This window comes from Galleria mellonella, unplaced genomic scaffold (assembly GCF_026898425.1).
Source record: "Galleria mellonella isolate WM207_F2 unplaced genomic scaffold, CSIRO_AGI_GalMel_v1 utg1053, whole genome shotgun sequence".
NCBI classification, from domain to species: Eukaryota; Metazoa; Arthropoda; class Insecta; order Lepidoptera; family Pyralidae; genus Galleria; species Galleria mellonella.
Window position 1 is genome coordinate 1,671,660 of NW_026441968.1, and position 16,737 is coordinate 1,688,396.

Genomic DNA, 16,737 nt, shown 5'->3' on the forward strand with positions numbered 1-16,737 from the left:
CAATTCTGAACCGATTTTGACAATTTTTGTATCTACAATGGTTCTGAACCGTCTTTGATTTCATGAAACTCTAACCGTAACACAATAAACCTTTGGGGTCTAGATCTCTATCAAGTGGTATGTAGAGTACTTGGCGCTTTAGGCGTTTGACTATACGTGGCCGCTCAAGGACCTTTATCGGTTAGCGCCTTTTACATATTTATTTACCAATAAGGGGACATGCCCCATAAAAAGATAGCGTAATTATGTGCTCTTAGACATCTTTGCACGTAGTTAAAAGTACAGCTCGCATCCTGAAAAGACCCAGGAATTTCCTGGTGCCAACCTATCCCAGGTAGTCCACCCACTTCATCCAACCACGTGCCATTATCATACATTTATAGTAAATCTTTCTGCCACCATTGCTCGACTATTTTTTATCCTAGTCTGCAATGGCAATATGTTTTTCTCAAACATGCATGCATTATTTTGACAATCTTCTTAGAGATAAATCAAAATTGCCTTACTGGCCAGACACATGCGGGCAGTGGCCGGCAAAAATTGTATGAAAATCCATGTCTGTCGTGTTTTGCGGCCAGATAAATTACTACGTAAACTCATATCAGTCCTGTAATTTAAAAATGGAAAGACCTTTTACTTCGAAACATGGCTACCAATAAGGTAACTAATAAAAGGTTTTATTTAAATTTCGAACTGGCTTGCAAATAGAAAGTTGTTTATTGAAAAAAAAAAAACAAAGAAACATTATGGCGCGTAAAAAAATATTATTGTTCGTTATTCGTCATTGAATTTAAAAAGTAAAATTGTGTTTTTGATTTCCGCGCATTGTTTGAGAAAAGTACTATACAAGCCTTGGCCACAATTTTATATTATTTATTATACATTATTGATGGACTCCCTCCATCAATTCCTCGGTTGCTGGCCGCTACAGTAATGTACTATTTGCCAATCTTTGGGGGTATATCTCTAGCTATTGAAGTTTCTTTTCTCTTTTTTTTTTAATAAGAGTTATTAAGGTAATTAATATATCTATTAAGAATGATAAATAAAACAAGATAATAATCTTATAAATAATTTAATTGTTGAATAATCTCACTATCTATTATAATAATAATAATAATTTTTATTTCGGACTTTTTTGGTTCATTATATTATATAAACAAAACTATTTGTTGTCTGTTTATTGTCTCATCGATACAATGGTACACCATAACTCTATGAGATCCAGACAATACCATAAATTATATATAATAATTTTATACAGAAGTTGCATAAAAAAAAAACCGCAAACTAAGCAAGTAACTGCCATTTGGCAGATATTGTTACTCTAATAAAGTTTAGAGGCTATAGATAAAGAAAGTTGGCGATAAACTATTTTTGACCGACTTTAACAAGAAGCAAGGTCTTAATTTGGATATTTTTTTTTTTGTATCATAATTTCGAGTTCTAAATCTATTTGGAAAATTCTTTTTTATCTAAAAGCATGCATTTACAGATTGATCCGACAGAAAATTTATCAAACTCGGTTCAGTATTTTTTTAGATCTAAACAACTGGTTTTGTCAAGATTGAAGCTGGCTTTTTTTTAGGATACAATCTTTAATTATTTCCTATCTATTGTGGATGTGTATAGTACTTTATAAAATACAAGCTGTAACCTACGGCTTCGGCCGTGGTCTCGTCGAGATTGAGTAACCTATAATTTTAAGAAATAAACTATAATATGTAATAAAAAAATTTTCAAATCCGACTGCTAGTTCCAGAGTTGAAACAAACAAACTCTTTTGCTTTATTATATTAGTACAGATGGGTATCGGGCGAGTATATAAAAATGAAATGGTCACTTGATTAACATCTTATCCATAATAAATAATCCATCTTCCACCTTGACTCCTACCAATAAAATATTTATGTTTTGCATATATGTTATTTGACAATAATGTTGGTTGAACTTGATTACAGCTTATTTATCGTTTATTATTATATCTATTATATATTTTTTTTTATACAACTTAGAATGGCAAACAAGCTGACGGTCCACCTGATGGAAAGTGGTAACCGTCGCCTATAGACATGAGCAGTATCATGGACATAACAGAGTATACTGTTTCGCCCATGATACCCCCCATGCGTTGCCATTCCTGGGGACTCGGGTGTGTGTTCCTCTGTACCCAGTAAATTCAAGCCATATCCCACTCTTCAAACCGAAACATATATATATATATATATATATATATATACATATGTAGGTGTATACAGCTGTTTTTATTGTATTATATATTCAATTTTTTACTGGGTATTATTTAGTTTATCTTTAATTGTACGGTTATTACCCTTATACATTCTATAGTTTTCTTTCAGCTTCTCAAAGGTTGACTGTAAGAGATCCCTTTATGGGATAAGTCCGCCATTGTATATTAAATAATATTTCAGTGCTTAATTTGAATTATGTACAATAAAGATTTTACAATATAATACAACAGGGGGGAAGGGATTGTTAGTAATGGGGTCTAATGAAGCCTTGCTAGCAATACACTATCAGGTCGACCTCCACGTGGTTCTCCCTGGAAACCATCGTGAACAATTCTCGTTGAATTCGTCACGATGGGCTAACTGACTTGCTTCATCCTCATTTATCATCCTTCACTGGTGGCCCGCCGGTGTATACGGATAGCGCGGGCGGGTTACCATTCCATTATCACCCATTATTAAAAAAAAAAATACAAAACAAATATCTACTTGGTATTAGGTGATAGCCTTTTTCCATCATCAATGTACAGAGGTACCCTACATATATTTATCAGAAATTTTTTCACTTATCAAGTACCTCTATGACAAAGTCAGTACATATTAATTCAACAATACTGTTATTACATTAACTGAGTTTTAGGCACTCTAACACATTAGGTATTGTATCACTTTTGTATTTACACAGCATGTTCAACAAATTCAGCTTCTTTTCGTTTGTCTTTGACGATTCTAATTCGTATAACGTGCAGAGGTTGATGAGTAGGCTCTCGTTGAGACCTCGCTCTGGGTCCGAGTTTATCGCCTTCTGGAGTACAGCGATGGCCTCCTTCAATCGTCCCATGTATAGCAGACAGACCGACAGGTTGTTGGCAACCTGAAAATAATATTATAATTATTATTAGTAATTGTAACCTGGATTTTCGGGGGGAAGGGATTGTTAGCAATGCCGAGTAGCAATCCCATTGCTAGCTATGTACCCCCCGTCAGGTCGACCTCTTCGTGGCCCTCCTGGATACTATCGTACTGAATTTATAGTGTATTATTCATCACGATGGGCTAACTGGCCTGTCTTTTCGGGGGGAAAGAGATTGTTAACAATGAAGTTTGACAGCCCCATTGCTAGCAATATGCCCTATTAGGTCGACTTCCACGTAGTTCCTCCTGGAAACCATCGTGAACAATTCTTGTTGAATTCGTCACGATGAGCTAACTGACCTGCTTCATCCTCACCTATCATCCTTCACTGGTGCCCCGCCGGTGTATACCGATAGTGCGGGTGGGATTACTATTCCATTATCACCGATTAAAAAAAAAGAGACCTGTCTTTTCATTCTAACCTATCATCCCTCACTGGTGTCCTGCCAATGTATACCAATAGAACAGGCCGGGCTACCATTCCATTATCATCTATAAAAAAAAAAACCTGTTAACACCGTTATTAGTAATCCCTTTCTCCTTTTAATAATCATCAATGATAAAACCAATGTGCTTCTTACCATAATATTGGTGGGCTCCTGATCTGCAGCTCTGGCGAAGTTGGTGTACGCCTCTTGATATCTCCCATGGGCTATGTCAATCAATCCCAAGTCTACATACTCCCGTACGTCAGGTGTTGGACATCTGAAGTGTATGAGATATATTTAACTATGTAGTATATAATAGGTACTTTACAAACAACCAGAGGGAGATTTTGTACAAAAGTCGATTCCTTGGGCATCTCTCTCCCATTCGTGTTTCAACCGTGAAGCAGTTGTGTTTGCATGGCTGTGTTTCGGTTTGAAGGGTGGGATATGGCGTGAATTTACAGGATACAGAGAAATAACACCTGAGTCCTCAGGAATGGCAACGCATGGGGGGTATCATGGGCGAAACAGTTATGTCCATGGTACTGCTCATGTCTATAGGCGACCGTTACCACTTTCCAACAGGTGGGCCGTCAGCTTGTTTGCCATTCTAGTTGTATAAAAAAAAGGTGGTAAAAAGTCATATGTTTTATAGGGGTTAGGCATCATCAGACTCTGTGTTGCGGCCTCTTTGACCGGTTTTCTCGCTGGCCGCTAAGACATTCTACAATTAAAACTGACAGTTCGGCACAAAAACAAAAGGACTTAGACAAAAGACTGAAAAGAAGACGGACATAATTTTGACGACAAATTTGCCTTTTAATTTTTAATACTTTTTGACGACAAATTCGGACCTTTCGACCCTTACGAACGGTCCATCGACCTTTCACTCCGGGTACTACATAGGGCTACATTTTTTGATGAGACAAACCAAATTAGCTCAAATTGTTTATAGATGATTTATCATGAGTAGATTAAGAGTTCCAACAGCCACTTTTTGTATTCATCATCAGACCTTACTTGTCATATGTACTTACATCATATGTTACTTGATTTGAATTTTTACTGAACTTTTCTATTACTATCGAAAATAGTACAATCAGATATTGTAGGGCAGGCAGAGAGAACCGAGTGTCAAAGAATGAAATTTCTATGGAACAATCATTCTGTATTCTTTCAAATAAAAAAATAAATTTCGAAATCGTTTTATAACTGATAGAGTTATTAGGTAACAAACATTACTTTAACAACTTTAATAATTTGAACAAATATAAATATGAATTTACAGAGTACAGAGGAATAACACCTGAGTCTTCAGGAAAGGCAACGCATCATGGGCGAAACAGTATACTCTGTTATATACATGGTACTGCTCATGTGTATAGTCGACGGTAACCACTTTCCGTCAGCTGTCAGCTTGTTTGCCATTTTGAGTTGCATAAAAAAATACAACCGAATTGAAAACCCCTTTGTTTTTGAAGTCGGTTGATAATTAAAATTTTGTAAAGATGGTGGAACACATCCATACTCTTGCTCCAGAAAACTGTATTGAAAACAAAATGGTAATTCACTAACATATGATGTCTGATCTCCCTCGCTTGCTCCATGAAGACCTGGGCGGCCTTTATATGCCCTGCCAACAGCCACAGTCGACATAACGCGCTGGAGAGGGCCCGTCTTTGTACTGACGATGTGGCTTGCTGCTGGAGAGATAGTAGTATCTTGCCAGCTTGACGGTAGTCCTGGAAACAAATTGCTGTTTTTTGTACAACTAGGAAGGGCTGATCAACTGATAATCATTATGCAAACTGGTATTACATTACTGAATCATAACTTCATCATCATCATCATATCAGGTTTTAACTGTGAATTTACTGGGTACAGAGGAATAACACCTGAGTCCTCAGGAATGGCAACGCATGGGGGGGGTATCATGGGCGAAATAGTATACTCTGTTATGTCCATGGTACTGCTCATGTCTATAGACGACGTTAACCACTTTCCATCAGGTGGGCCGTCAGCTTGTTTGCCATTCTAAGTTGTATAAAAAAAAATATAAAAAATAAATAAATAACTGCCCACTGCTAATCGTTTTGCTAATTGTTGTTAAGCGTGTTGAGTCTTGGCGACCCGTACGCGTGCTAAAAGTAAAGGAGTTAAGGGGCCGCCTGAAAATCAGCGCTGTATAGGTACTTGTGGCTGGAACTGTACATATATAGCAACAGCTGAGGCGGCTCCTATTACCAGCTAGATAGATAGATAGATATCTATCTATCTAATCATAAGATTCCCCCTAGAGGGATGGGAGGGGGAGGGGGTTGCCAATAGTTGTCACGCTTAACACGCAGGCGGGTTTACAACTGCAGTTAGGCATTGGAGATATTTTAAGAAGGACGCTGCTGTCCCTCCTTCTATCATTAAGTTCCCTTAGTCTTCTCTTACGATACCCACGAGAAAAAAGTGGCCCATTCTATGCAAGATCACATAACAACACTTTTTGTATGTTTGTTTATATAAAGAATAAATTAAAAACTACTCAATCGGTTTTAAAAATTCTTTCACCTATAGGAAGGTACATTATCAGCGAGTTACAAAGGCTATATATTATCTAAAAAAAAAAATAGAGATCCTTATGAAAATTACAACAAAGTAACCCTAAGTGTCAATTTATCTATTAAAGTACAATAAAATTAATAATAAAATAATATCTATTATTCTTATATATATATATATATATATATATATATATATATATATATATATATATATATATATATATATATATATATATATACAGTGGACCCCCGATAATCCGGCCCCTGTCTAATCCGGCGCCCCCTGTAATCCGACATGACAGAATTATGTTTGACAATCTTTGCTAATATAGATCACGCAAGTTTGAACAGGTCACAACTCGTACGCGCCACCGCTATCGACGCATATGCATTGTTTTACTTAGTTTGAATTTGACTACTAGTGATAGCGATACGGCCTAGCGTACGTTCATTGTTTACTATTTATTCATTGTGTATTAAGTATATGTAGTACCTAGTAATGTCGTCACAAACCCAGAAGCGAAAGCACAAAACGTTGACAATAAAGAAAAATATATATATATATATATATATACAATATATATATATATATATATATATATATATATCAGGAAAGAAACAGGCATTCGGGACCCATGTTACTAAGTTTTTTTATAAGGAAATAACAAAAAAAGATGATTTTATGGCCAGCAAAGGATGGCTAGAACGTTTTAAAAGTCGTCATGGCATACGTTTAATGACTATTACAGGAGAGAAACTTTCTAACGATGCCACCTGCATAGAGCCCTTTAAATTAAGATTTTTGCAAAAGGTGAACGATTTTAATCTTGACCCGTCACAGGTGTATAATGCAGACGAATCAGGGCTTTTTTGGCGTGTGATGCCTAACAAAACTTTCGTTTCTTGTAACGAAAAAGACGTACCTGGACGAAAAGTGAGTAAAGAGCGTGTAACCATACTACCATGCTAATGCTGCAGGTACACACGCGCTTAAGATGGTGGTCATTGGGAAATCTAATAAACCAAGGGCATTCAAAAACATTGATTTACCTGTACACTATTACGGACAAAAAGTGCATATATATATATGAATGCTTCGTACCTGAAGTTAGAAAATATCATAATGATAACGCTCCCGGTATATGCATCACTGCGATGTTTCTTAATATATGATTACCAATGGACCAGAACATCATTCAGTTTGTTAAGCAAGACTATAAAAAAAACCTACTTTTGAGAGCCGTATCAAAAGACCAACCAATAGAAAAAACTTTAAAAGAATTTAATATGAAAGACTTGGTTTTTGCTCTTAGTCAGTCGTGGAGTGCGTTACCGTCATCAACTATTAAATCGTCTTGGAAAAAGTTATGGCCAGATATAATCACCACTCCTAGCAACGATCCACAAATCAGTGTAACTTCGGAAGTTATAGAACAAGTCTCTACTGAAACACAGATAAGTCCGGAAGATTTGAAGTCTGGTACCGTGGAATGGATAAAGAAGAAAATGTTTTTCTTGAAATGTCTGACAAAGATATTATAAAAGAGGTTTCTAATAATACAACAAACGATCAGGAAGATAACGACGACGTGATTGCAACTGCTCCACAAGTCACAGATCAAACGCAGTTAACGCTTTTGAGCTAGGTTTACAATGGGCTGAAGAGAATGGTACATCCTACAACGAACTTTTACTTTTGAGAAGACTGAGGGACAAAGCTCTGATCTCGCGTTATAACAACCTTAAACAAAAAAAAATTGATGAATATGTATTTCAAAGCTTCATAATTTGATATAGTATTCACTACATGATTTTGATTAATAATTCTTGATTATTTTGGTAGATATATATGTGCATTTATGCTTAATTTTATAATAAAACGTAATCTCTCAATTGTTATTTAATTTACTAAATTCGACTTACATAAATTAAGTCTGATTTGTACTTCAAAGTACATACATATGTACGTATAATATAGTATAGACTCTCGTCATTAGATATGTAATTTGTCGGATTACAAGGTACTCTTTCGTAAAAAAATACGGACTCTAGGGGTCTTAGGCAGTGGTCTATAATATCGATAGTATATAATGCCGGATACCGGGGGTCCACTGTATATATATTTTACAACTTAGAATGGCAAACAAGCTGACGGCCCACCAGATGAAAAGTGGTAACCGTCGCCTATAGACATAAGCAGTACCGTGGACATAACAGAGTATACTGTTTCGCCCATGATAACCCCCATGCGTTGCCATTCCTGAGGACTCAGTTGTTATTCCTCTGTACCCAGTAAATTCACAGCCATATCCCACCCTTCAAACCGAAACACAGCCATGCAAACACAGCTGTTTCACGGTTGAAACACGAATGGGACAGAGGTACCCAAGCAATCGACTTTTGTACAAAGTCTCCCTCTGGTGCTTATATATATTTATTTGTTTATATATGTAAATTTTAGTAGGTATGTATATCAATAATTACTAGTACCACATTTGAGTATTCTGACACTTTCCTAAGGTTGACTGGGAGAGAATGCTTATAGCATTAAGTCCGCCATGTAGACATATATGTACTAATGAATAAATAAATTAATAAAATACTAAAATTTGAATTATAACTAATTCATCTTTCCACTTGTATCATCGCACCCGTGCGAAGCCAGGACTCATCGCTAGTTCAATATATTTACTTTAAGCGCGATACTGCAGTTGACTATAGAATGCAACACCCTCGTCTCCCGGCCGGTCCACAGCCTGATGGACTCATTACGGTCCTGGTCCGACGATAACGTGGCTGTACCGTCCTCAGTTTTACCCGCACGCAGGTTTGACAGCATCTGTAATAAAAAAAAAAATCTTTTAAGTAATGAGACAAGATCTTTTTTAATTAATTATGAACAGATGAAAATAGAGGTCTTGATAACGGAATAGTAACCCCGCCTGTTTACCAAGGGGCTGCTCGTCCTGGACTTCTGGTCCTAAGAGGCCTCCAAACGCCTCCATTTTCCTTATTCACATCCATACTCCATGTATGTTTCATGACCTATCCATATATATAAACAGGGGGAAAGGGATTGTTCGTAATGCGGACTATCAGTCCCATTGCTAGCAATATACCCTGTCAGGTCGACTTCCACGTGGTTCCCGTAGAAACCATCGTGCTGAATTCCAGGTGTATTCATTACGATGGGCTAACTGACCTGCCTTCTCATTCTCATCTATCATCCCTCACTGGTGCCCTGCAAGTGTATACCGTTAGCGCAAGCGGGGTTACCATTTCATTACCATCCCATAAAAATAATCCACATTAACCATATCCTATGTGTACATTGATGGACTTAAAGTCCATCTCCCATATTTGGGATTATATCCCCGTATCCAATAGTGACGGCGGATTGCTTTGTCATTTACGCGACTCAGAACCACAAAAGAAAACTCATTCCATGTTTATTTAAATCTAATTTAAAATGTACTTAAAAGCTCTTATATAAAACAGGGGTGGTCGTCTCGACTAGACCCAAGATCTACAATTTACTGACAGAGCTGATTGTTCTAGACGTTAAAAAATACCTGCTGTATGACGTCGAGCATCGAATATAATCTATCGACAGCCTCTTCCGATTTCCCGACGTGCCCCGGCAGCTCAGCGATCAGTAGGCGTAACGAAAACGGCACCAGGCTACCGGTTCGATTCTCGTACGTGTCCGGATAGAACTGGAAATTAAAGCAGAAATTTAATTTATTAATTACATTTTAGGGAAGCTGTAATAACTTAATAAATAATTATACATGACAACAATAAGCTAATTAGAATTGGGTACATTTATCCCATTTGTATTTCAACCGTGAAGCAGTTGTGTTTGCATGGCTGAGTTTCGGTGTGAAGGGTGGGATATGGCAATGACATTACAGGGTACAGAGGCATAACACCCGAGTCCTCAGGAATGGCAACGCATGGGGGGTATCATGGGTGAAACAGTATACTCTGTTATGTCCGTGGTACTGCTCATGTCTATAGGCGACGGTTGGCACTTATCACCAAGTGGGGCGGTGGCAAGACAATAAATAAATGAAATCTAACCAGTACCTGATAAAACATATCCGGCTTGTTGAAATCACCGAACTGCTCGGCCTCCTTGAGCAGCGGCTCATGCAGCTTGATCCTGAGCATGACAGCGAACCTCGTGAGCCACAGTTGCAGCGAGCGGGGCGTGTGCTTCGTAGGACGGTGCATGCGACCGACGCCTGGGTAACACGAAGTAGTCTTTACCAATATTATGAACTGGGGGGAGGGATTGTTAGCAATGGAGTTTAACAGCCCCATTGCTAGCAATATGCCCTATCAGGTTAACCTCTACGTGGTTCCCCCTGGAAACCATCGTGAACAATTTTTGTTGAATTCGTCACGATGGGCTAACTGACCTGTTTCATCCTCACCTATCATCCGTCACTGGTGCCCCGCCGGTGTATACCGATAGCGCGGGTGGGGTTACTATTTCATTATCACCTATAAAAAAATATTATGAACTAGTGGTCCAGCCCGGGTTCGCATGGACAGCCACTTCCTTTCCCGTGGCTATCGTAAGTAGCGGCTAAGGAAACTTAATGATTGAGGGATATAGCAGCAGCGTGCCTGCCAAGCGTGGTAACTATAAGTAAAGCCCCTCCCCCCCCCCCCCCCCCAAATGGGACAAGCCTATGTTTAACAGTTATCAGCTGATATAAATAATTAAAAGCTTATGTTACTCGCTAATAATGTCAGGGGGGGAAGGGATTGTTAGTAATGCGGACTACCAGTCCCTTTGTTAGCAATATACCCTGTCAGGTCGACCTCCTCGCGGCCTTCCCGTACGCCATATATTTGTCACCACAGCGTTATAAAAAAATCATTAAAACTATAAGGGATGGAAAAGAATATAGACTACTTTTTATACCAGTCGGTAAACGCATCCCAATCACGCGGACGAAGTCGCGGGTAAAAGCTAATATTATATATAATTTATATTGCTTTGAAGAAGTAATTACCAGACTACAGGATAAACCAGGCAATTAATGAAATTAATATAGTAGTAAAACTTCAATAAAAGAGCATATTCCTTTTAAAAAAAACCAGCAGCACACCTGCAATGTCTTTCATGTTGTGGGTGATCATGGGCGGCGGTTAAAACGTTGTCTATCTAAATCTATCGCCATATATATATCTCGCATTTCAAGTCAAATCAAATCACATTAATTCGCTTGCTACATGGTACAATAAGAAGTTACATACATATATAGGCACACAACATGCAGCACCTCGCAAAGGTATGTAAATGTTAAAATGGTTTTAAGTCTACATTATATTACAATTATGAAGTCCAAACATTTTCCAAGTTACAATATTCTTTATGTCATTATCATATAAAATTATGGTTTATATTTTACGTATTTTTTTATATATTACATATTTTATTACATTTTTTGGTCATTTAAATATTCAATAACTGTGTAATAGCATTTTAACTGTCCACTGCTGAACATAAGCCTCCCGCTTGGAGGGTTTTGCTAGTAGCTGCCACCTTTGGTTGGCGGATTGGCAAGCGCAGTTAGGCTTTGGAGATGTTTCAAGAGGGACGCTGCTGCCCATCACACGACCTCCCTTAGTCGCCTCTTACGACACAAACGGGAAAGGAAGGGGTGGCCCATTCTATGTCGGGACCATACGGCGATAAAATACTATAACCTTAGGTTTTTTTTCTGATGGGTGAAAATGGTATGGTAACCCCGCCTGCGCTAACGGGATACGCTGGCGGAGCACCAGTGAAAGGTGATAGATGAGAATGAAAACAGGCCAGTTAGCCTATCATGATGAATTCATCGGGAATTAACCATGATAGTTTCCAGGGAGAACCGCGAGGAGGTCGACCTGGTTGCAATGCGTAAATACTTATTTTATATATTAAATAATACGTCAAAATAGATTGTGTGCGTAAGTATACAGAACACTGATAAAACAACGAGTCAGCTGTTTTCATAATTATATATATAAAAACCAACTGAATTATGTTAAATAAAAAAAAGAAAACCATACATATAAATTCTAAATACTTAAAGTTTAGGACATAATCGGCAACCAAAGGAGGGTCGTTTCATATTTTAAGACAATAAAATTACCTTAATACAAGTACGTAAATAAAGAACTGTTTTTACTACCCTCTATTATTATATCATTTTTTAGTTATTATAATTACTCGATAGATGTCAGGATATTAAATTAAAACGCGATATATTTGTGTGTTAATTTACAATACAATGAATCTAAGAGTGCAAATCTTTTTACATAAGATGGTTACACTGCATTAAAAATATATATTTGTCTTGTGAGGGCTACAGTTTGTCGACTAGCTGTAGCCTTAAGAAATTACATTAATAATTTAATTAATTAATAGTAAAAGTAATATTTATTCTATTAAATGTTCATTAAATTGTCTCGATATAAAAAAATCATTATTTAATAGTTGAATTAATATTTATTTTCATTATCAACTTATTAGCCGTTATCAGTCTACTGCTGGGGGAAATGGGATTGTTAGCAATGGAGTTTTAATGGTTAAATGATTCACAGTGGACTGTTTTTTAATGGATGATAATGGAATGGTAACCCCACCCGCGCTATCGGTATACACCGGCGGAGCACCAGTGAAGGATGATAGGTGAGGATGTAGCGGGTCAGTTAGCCCATCCTAAAGAATTCAACAAGAATTGTTCACGATGGCTTTCAGAGGGAACCATATTGCTAGCAATGGGGCTGCCAAACTCCATTGCTAACAATCCCTTTCCCCCCAGCAACCGCAGTTAGGCTTTGGTGATGATTATAGAGACTGTTGCCAATTCCTCGACCATTAACTTACCTTAGGTGTTTTTTACCCACCTATTAAAAAAAAAACCTCCCCATTACTAACAATCCCTGCCCCCCATGGTACACCGTTAGCATAGGCAGGTGCACTATTCCATCTTCAACTATTTATAAAAAAAGTACAATACCCTGTCCGACAGCGGTGATGAGGACGGCGGTGAGGTTGAGGGCGGCGCGCAGGTAGCCGGTGCGCAGCAGCTCGCGCAGCCCCGCCTCGTCGCGCGACACGTGCTCGGCGCGGACCACGCCGCGGCTGCCCGCCGAGCTCACGCCCAGGTACTTCACCGCCACCTCGTGTAAGGCGTCCGCCTGCGGACATACGCGTATATAAGGGGAGACCAGATGTGCCATGCCTTCCCCAGGTGTCTAGGGGATTATTAGTAATGCGGACTATCAGTCCCATTACTAGCAATATACCCTATCAGGTCGACGTCCACGTGGTCCCCCTTGGAAACTATCATGCTGAATTCCAGGTGTATTCATCATGATGGACTAACTAACCAGTGTCATCATCACCTATCATCCTTCACTATGATATCGATAGCGCAGGTGGGGCTACCATTCCATTATCATCCATTAAAAAAAAAGTACCCACCTCCAAATGCAAGCGAAGACATGTAATAAATGAGTATATATGTGCCTTTTTTAATTTTAATGAAAACTAGAAGAGATATTGGAATGAATGGAAAATAGTTTTATATTGAAGGTTTAAATATAATTCGAATTTTTTTATCACATACTAGTTGTTTTGACCCCTACCACCTGCTGGGTTTATTTATCGTATAAAAACTATTATCAGAGAAATAATACATATTTATAAAATTTCATTATATTTCTTATTTATTATATTCTGTCTTCAAATCATTTAAGCAGTTCGGAAGAATTATTTTTTATGTAATTTAGAATGGCAAACAAATTAACGGCCCACCTGATTGAAAGTGGTAACCATCACCTATAGACATGAGCAGATAAATAAAAAAAAAATCATGATTTGAGATTTATGTACCAATTTACATCATATATAGATAGATACTCTTTATTGTTTCCTCCAAAAGATTACAATAGTAAACTTATTATAAATATAAACAATTACAAGAAATAATCACAATGAGAAAACAATGGGCGACCTTATCGCTAAGAGCGATCTCTTCCAGGCAACCTTTGTTGTTTCATAATTGTGAGGTATTTGCATATGTACTTGTCTATTGAACAGAGGGGGATGAGATTATAGTAATGGGGATTAGCATCTCTAATACCAACATATGGCCCTTCAGCTACCTATCTTAGTTCATTTATGGAGAATTTCCTTAATGGGCCAACTGACCCATTTCCTTCTTCACTTATCTTCTGGTACTTTCTCTAGCATAAACTAATAGTACAGGTATTAGTGTTTCATTTTCATCCATGAAACCAATCTATTTTCCCATGTATTGTAAAGTTTTCATAAATTTTAATTGGTGGATTAAAATACATTGTATGTGTATGAGGACTTACAAGTTCCTCTTCAAGCACCAAGCCAGGCATAGTTAGTACCTCCCTCTCTGGAAAGAATGAGCCTTTAGGTGATGACTGAGCCTAGAAAAAAAAAATAATAAGAATAATTCTATGACACAGGAAATTCTAATGTGGTGTCTTATACATAGAATGGTTGTATTGAAAATGTATAAATTACATGTTAAGAATCAAGAAAAACATAAAAATATCTAATTTATTAAATATAACTTATTTTTAAAACATATTTAAATTTTTTAATGATATATGCATATGTCAGCATTACAACATAGGTATAATACTTCCCCTGATGACTTTTGGATGTACATAACTGTCAGAACAAATAAATATATGTAGTAAGATCACAAAATTCCTATTTTATATATATATATATATATATATCCTCCTTCCTCCATACCATAGATTGTGGAAACCACCAACAAATGCATTCCCAAAGAGGGTTGATGTCAGGCCGGTGGCCGGTCATAAAACTAAAAACCAAATCTTTTTGTAATATGGATAAAATCATATTACGCCGACCCCAAATGATTGGGATAAGGGTAGGAAGATGATGATATATAAATAAATAAATAAATAATAGTTAAAATTTAAATTGTGTATAAATCAATTCAAAAGTATCTGTGAAGCACAGATATTTTTGCTGTCATATTTACAATATTAGTAAAGCAGTATATTGACATTATCAGACCTTCATCAGTGTTTTCTTGGCTTCATCATTAGGTATCCATGCATCCCTTCTTCTATCCGCCTCTTTATCCACTGGTTGATTCTGAAACAAAATTAAATTATTGCACAGGTACATTCCATACTGAAACTGAAATTATAATAATAAATAAATTATATATAGCAAGAAATATATATAAGACTTATTTTAGTTTAATCGATAGCTGATTATATACAAATTATATCTTTTTTTTTTGTATTTTTTATGAAAATTAGAATGAAAATCAATGTGATAGACCACCTGACAGAAAATGATAACTGTCACCTATAGATATAAACAGTACCATGCACATAACATGGTATACTGTGCATATTTGTAAATTTTACACATGTTACTCACTCTGGGTTTGTTGGAATAAAACTTTTACAGTATTAAATTTACCATTTGTATATTTGTTTGTTATAACTACATATATTATTAACATGTGCAATAAAGTGTTCAAATAAAGCATTTGGTTCCCTTCAAGTATTTTACAAAGGATGCTGTGTGAAAATAGATTGATTACCTTTATGCTGAGGCCATCCATAGCTTCAGTGATAATGGCCGGATTCACTAAATTACTTTTAGGTGCTCCTATTTGAGGTTCTGGCCCTATCGTATCAAAGAATGTCGATGGATCAGGCAAGCTGGTGGCTGGCACCGATGCAGATCCACTCACAGTGGGCAAAACACTTGAAAACGTCAATTCTTGAGGTCCTGAATGTTGATTGAAAGAGGCCGTCATTGTTTGAGGAAAAACTTGATTCGATGTCACTTTATTGCCTAAAGATAAATTTATCATATAAAGTAACTAGCAAAAGATATTAAAAAATATATTAAGAAGTTAACATTTAATATATTTGAACTTTTACCCTCACTTTCCCCTAAATAAACACTCTGTATCATATCCGAAGGCGATGTACCGATTTCATCGAAAAACTGGGACGCGGGCGGTACATCGGTATTGCCGAAATACTGGCTCAACGACGGTTTATTATCCATACTTTGTATCTTTAAAGATTAGAAAAATACCTAAAGTACTGATTATTTATTTATTTATTACATCAGTTTTATTTATTTTTTTAATATGTCACTTGCCACATAATTTGCAATGTTGACATTGACTTTTGACTGTATTGACATTGACAATCTTCTGTTCCTGAGGCAAAGATAGTGAAATGGAAATAGGGAAAAGCTTAAATATTATCAACGATGTTTTACCTTAACAATGTATTTTATGTTCTAGTAAAATTGATAAATTGAAAGAAAGAAAAATATTTATTGTAAAGGTGTAAGGTAAGCTTAAACCATCAATCCGTCTCTGTAAAACCATTTATTTAAAACATTTTTTTATAAGCTGTTCCCTATGTGGTTTATGTCTGTTACTGCATTCCATTGAATGATTGTCAGTGAATTTACTGTCATTCATTTTTCAATACAATAATCAACAACACCCACAGTTTTGTAAAATTTTCAAC

The 16,737-nt window shown here is 36.7% G+C and overlaps 1 protein-coding gene across 2 annotated transcripts; it reads right to left on the bottom strand.

Annotated features, from left to right (window-relative positions):
• Nucleotides 1-1,059: 1,059 nt before the first annotated feature.
• On the bottom strand, nt 1,060-16,351 carry LOC113520963 (trafficking protein particle complex subunit 12). Of its 2 annotated transcripts, none has more exons than XM_052903298.1 (11): nt 16,132-16,351; nt 15,786-15,976; nt 15,245-15,325; nt 14,539-14,619; nt 13,173-13,353; nt 10,237-10,394; nt 9,720-9,863; nt 8,840-8,986; nt 5,168-5,334; nt 3,746-3,869; nt 1,060-3,123 (listed from the first exon to the last, which is right to left on the bottom strand). In XM_052903298.1, exons 1-11 carry the CDS (start codon nt 16,259-16,261, stop codon nt 2,875-2,877), a joined length of 1,653 nt encoding a protein of 550 aa, XP_052759258.1. In that variant the 5' UTR covers nt 16,262-16,351; the 3' UTR covers nt 1,060-2,874. The 2 variants fall into 2 exon arrangements, with proteins under 2 accessions (XP_052759258.1, XP_052759257.1); XM_052903297.1 differs by having other exon boundaries at nt 15,786-16,042; nt 16,132-16,350.
• Between the last annotated feature and the right edge of the window lie 386 nt (nt 16,352-16,737).

Coding starts and splice junctions, on each gene's coding strand:
- LOC113520963 (XM_052903297.1), bottom strand. CDS start 16,261: ATGGATAATAAACCGTCGTTGAGCCAGTATTTCGGCAATACCGATGTA. Junction 14,620..15,244: donor CCAAGAAAACACTGATGAAG/GTCTGATAATGT, acceptor TTTTTTTTCTAG/GCTCAGTCATCACCTAAAGG. Junction 3,870..5,167: donor AGGGAGATCAGACATCATAT/GTTAGTGAATTA, acceptor CATACACTTCAG/ATGTCCAACACCTGACGTAC.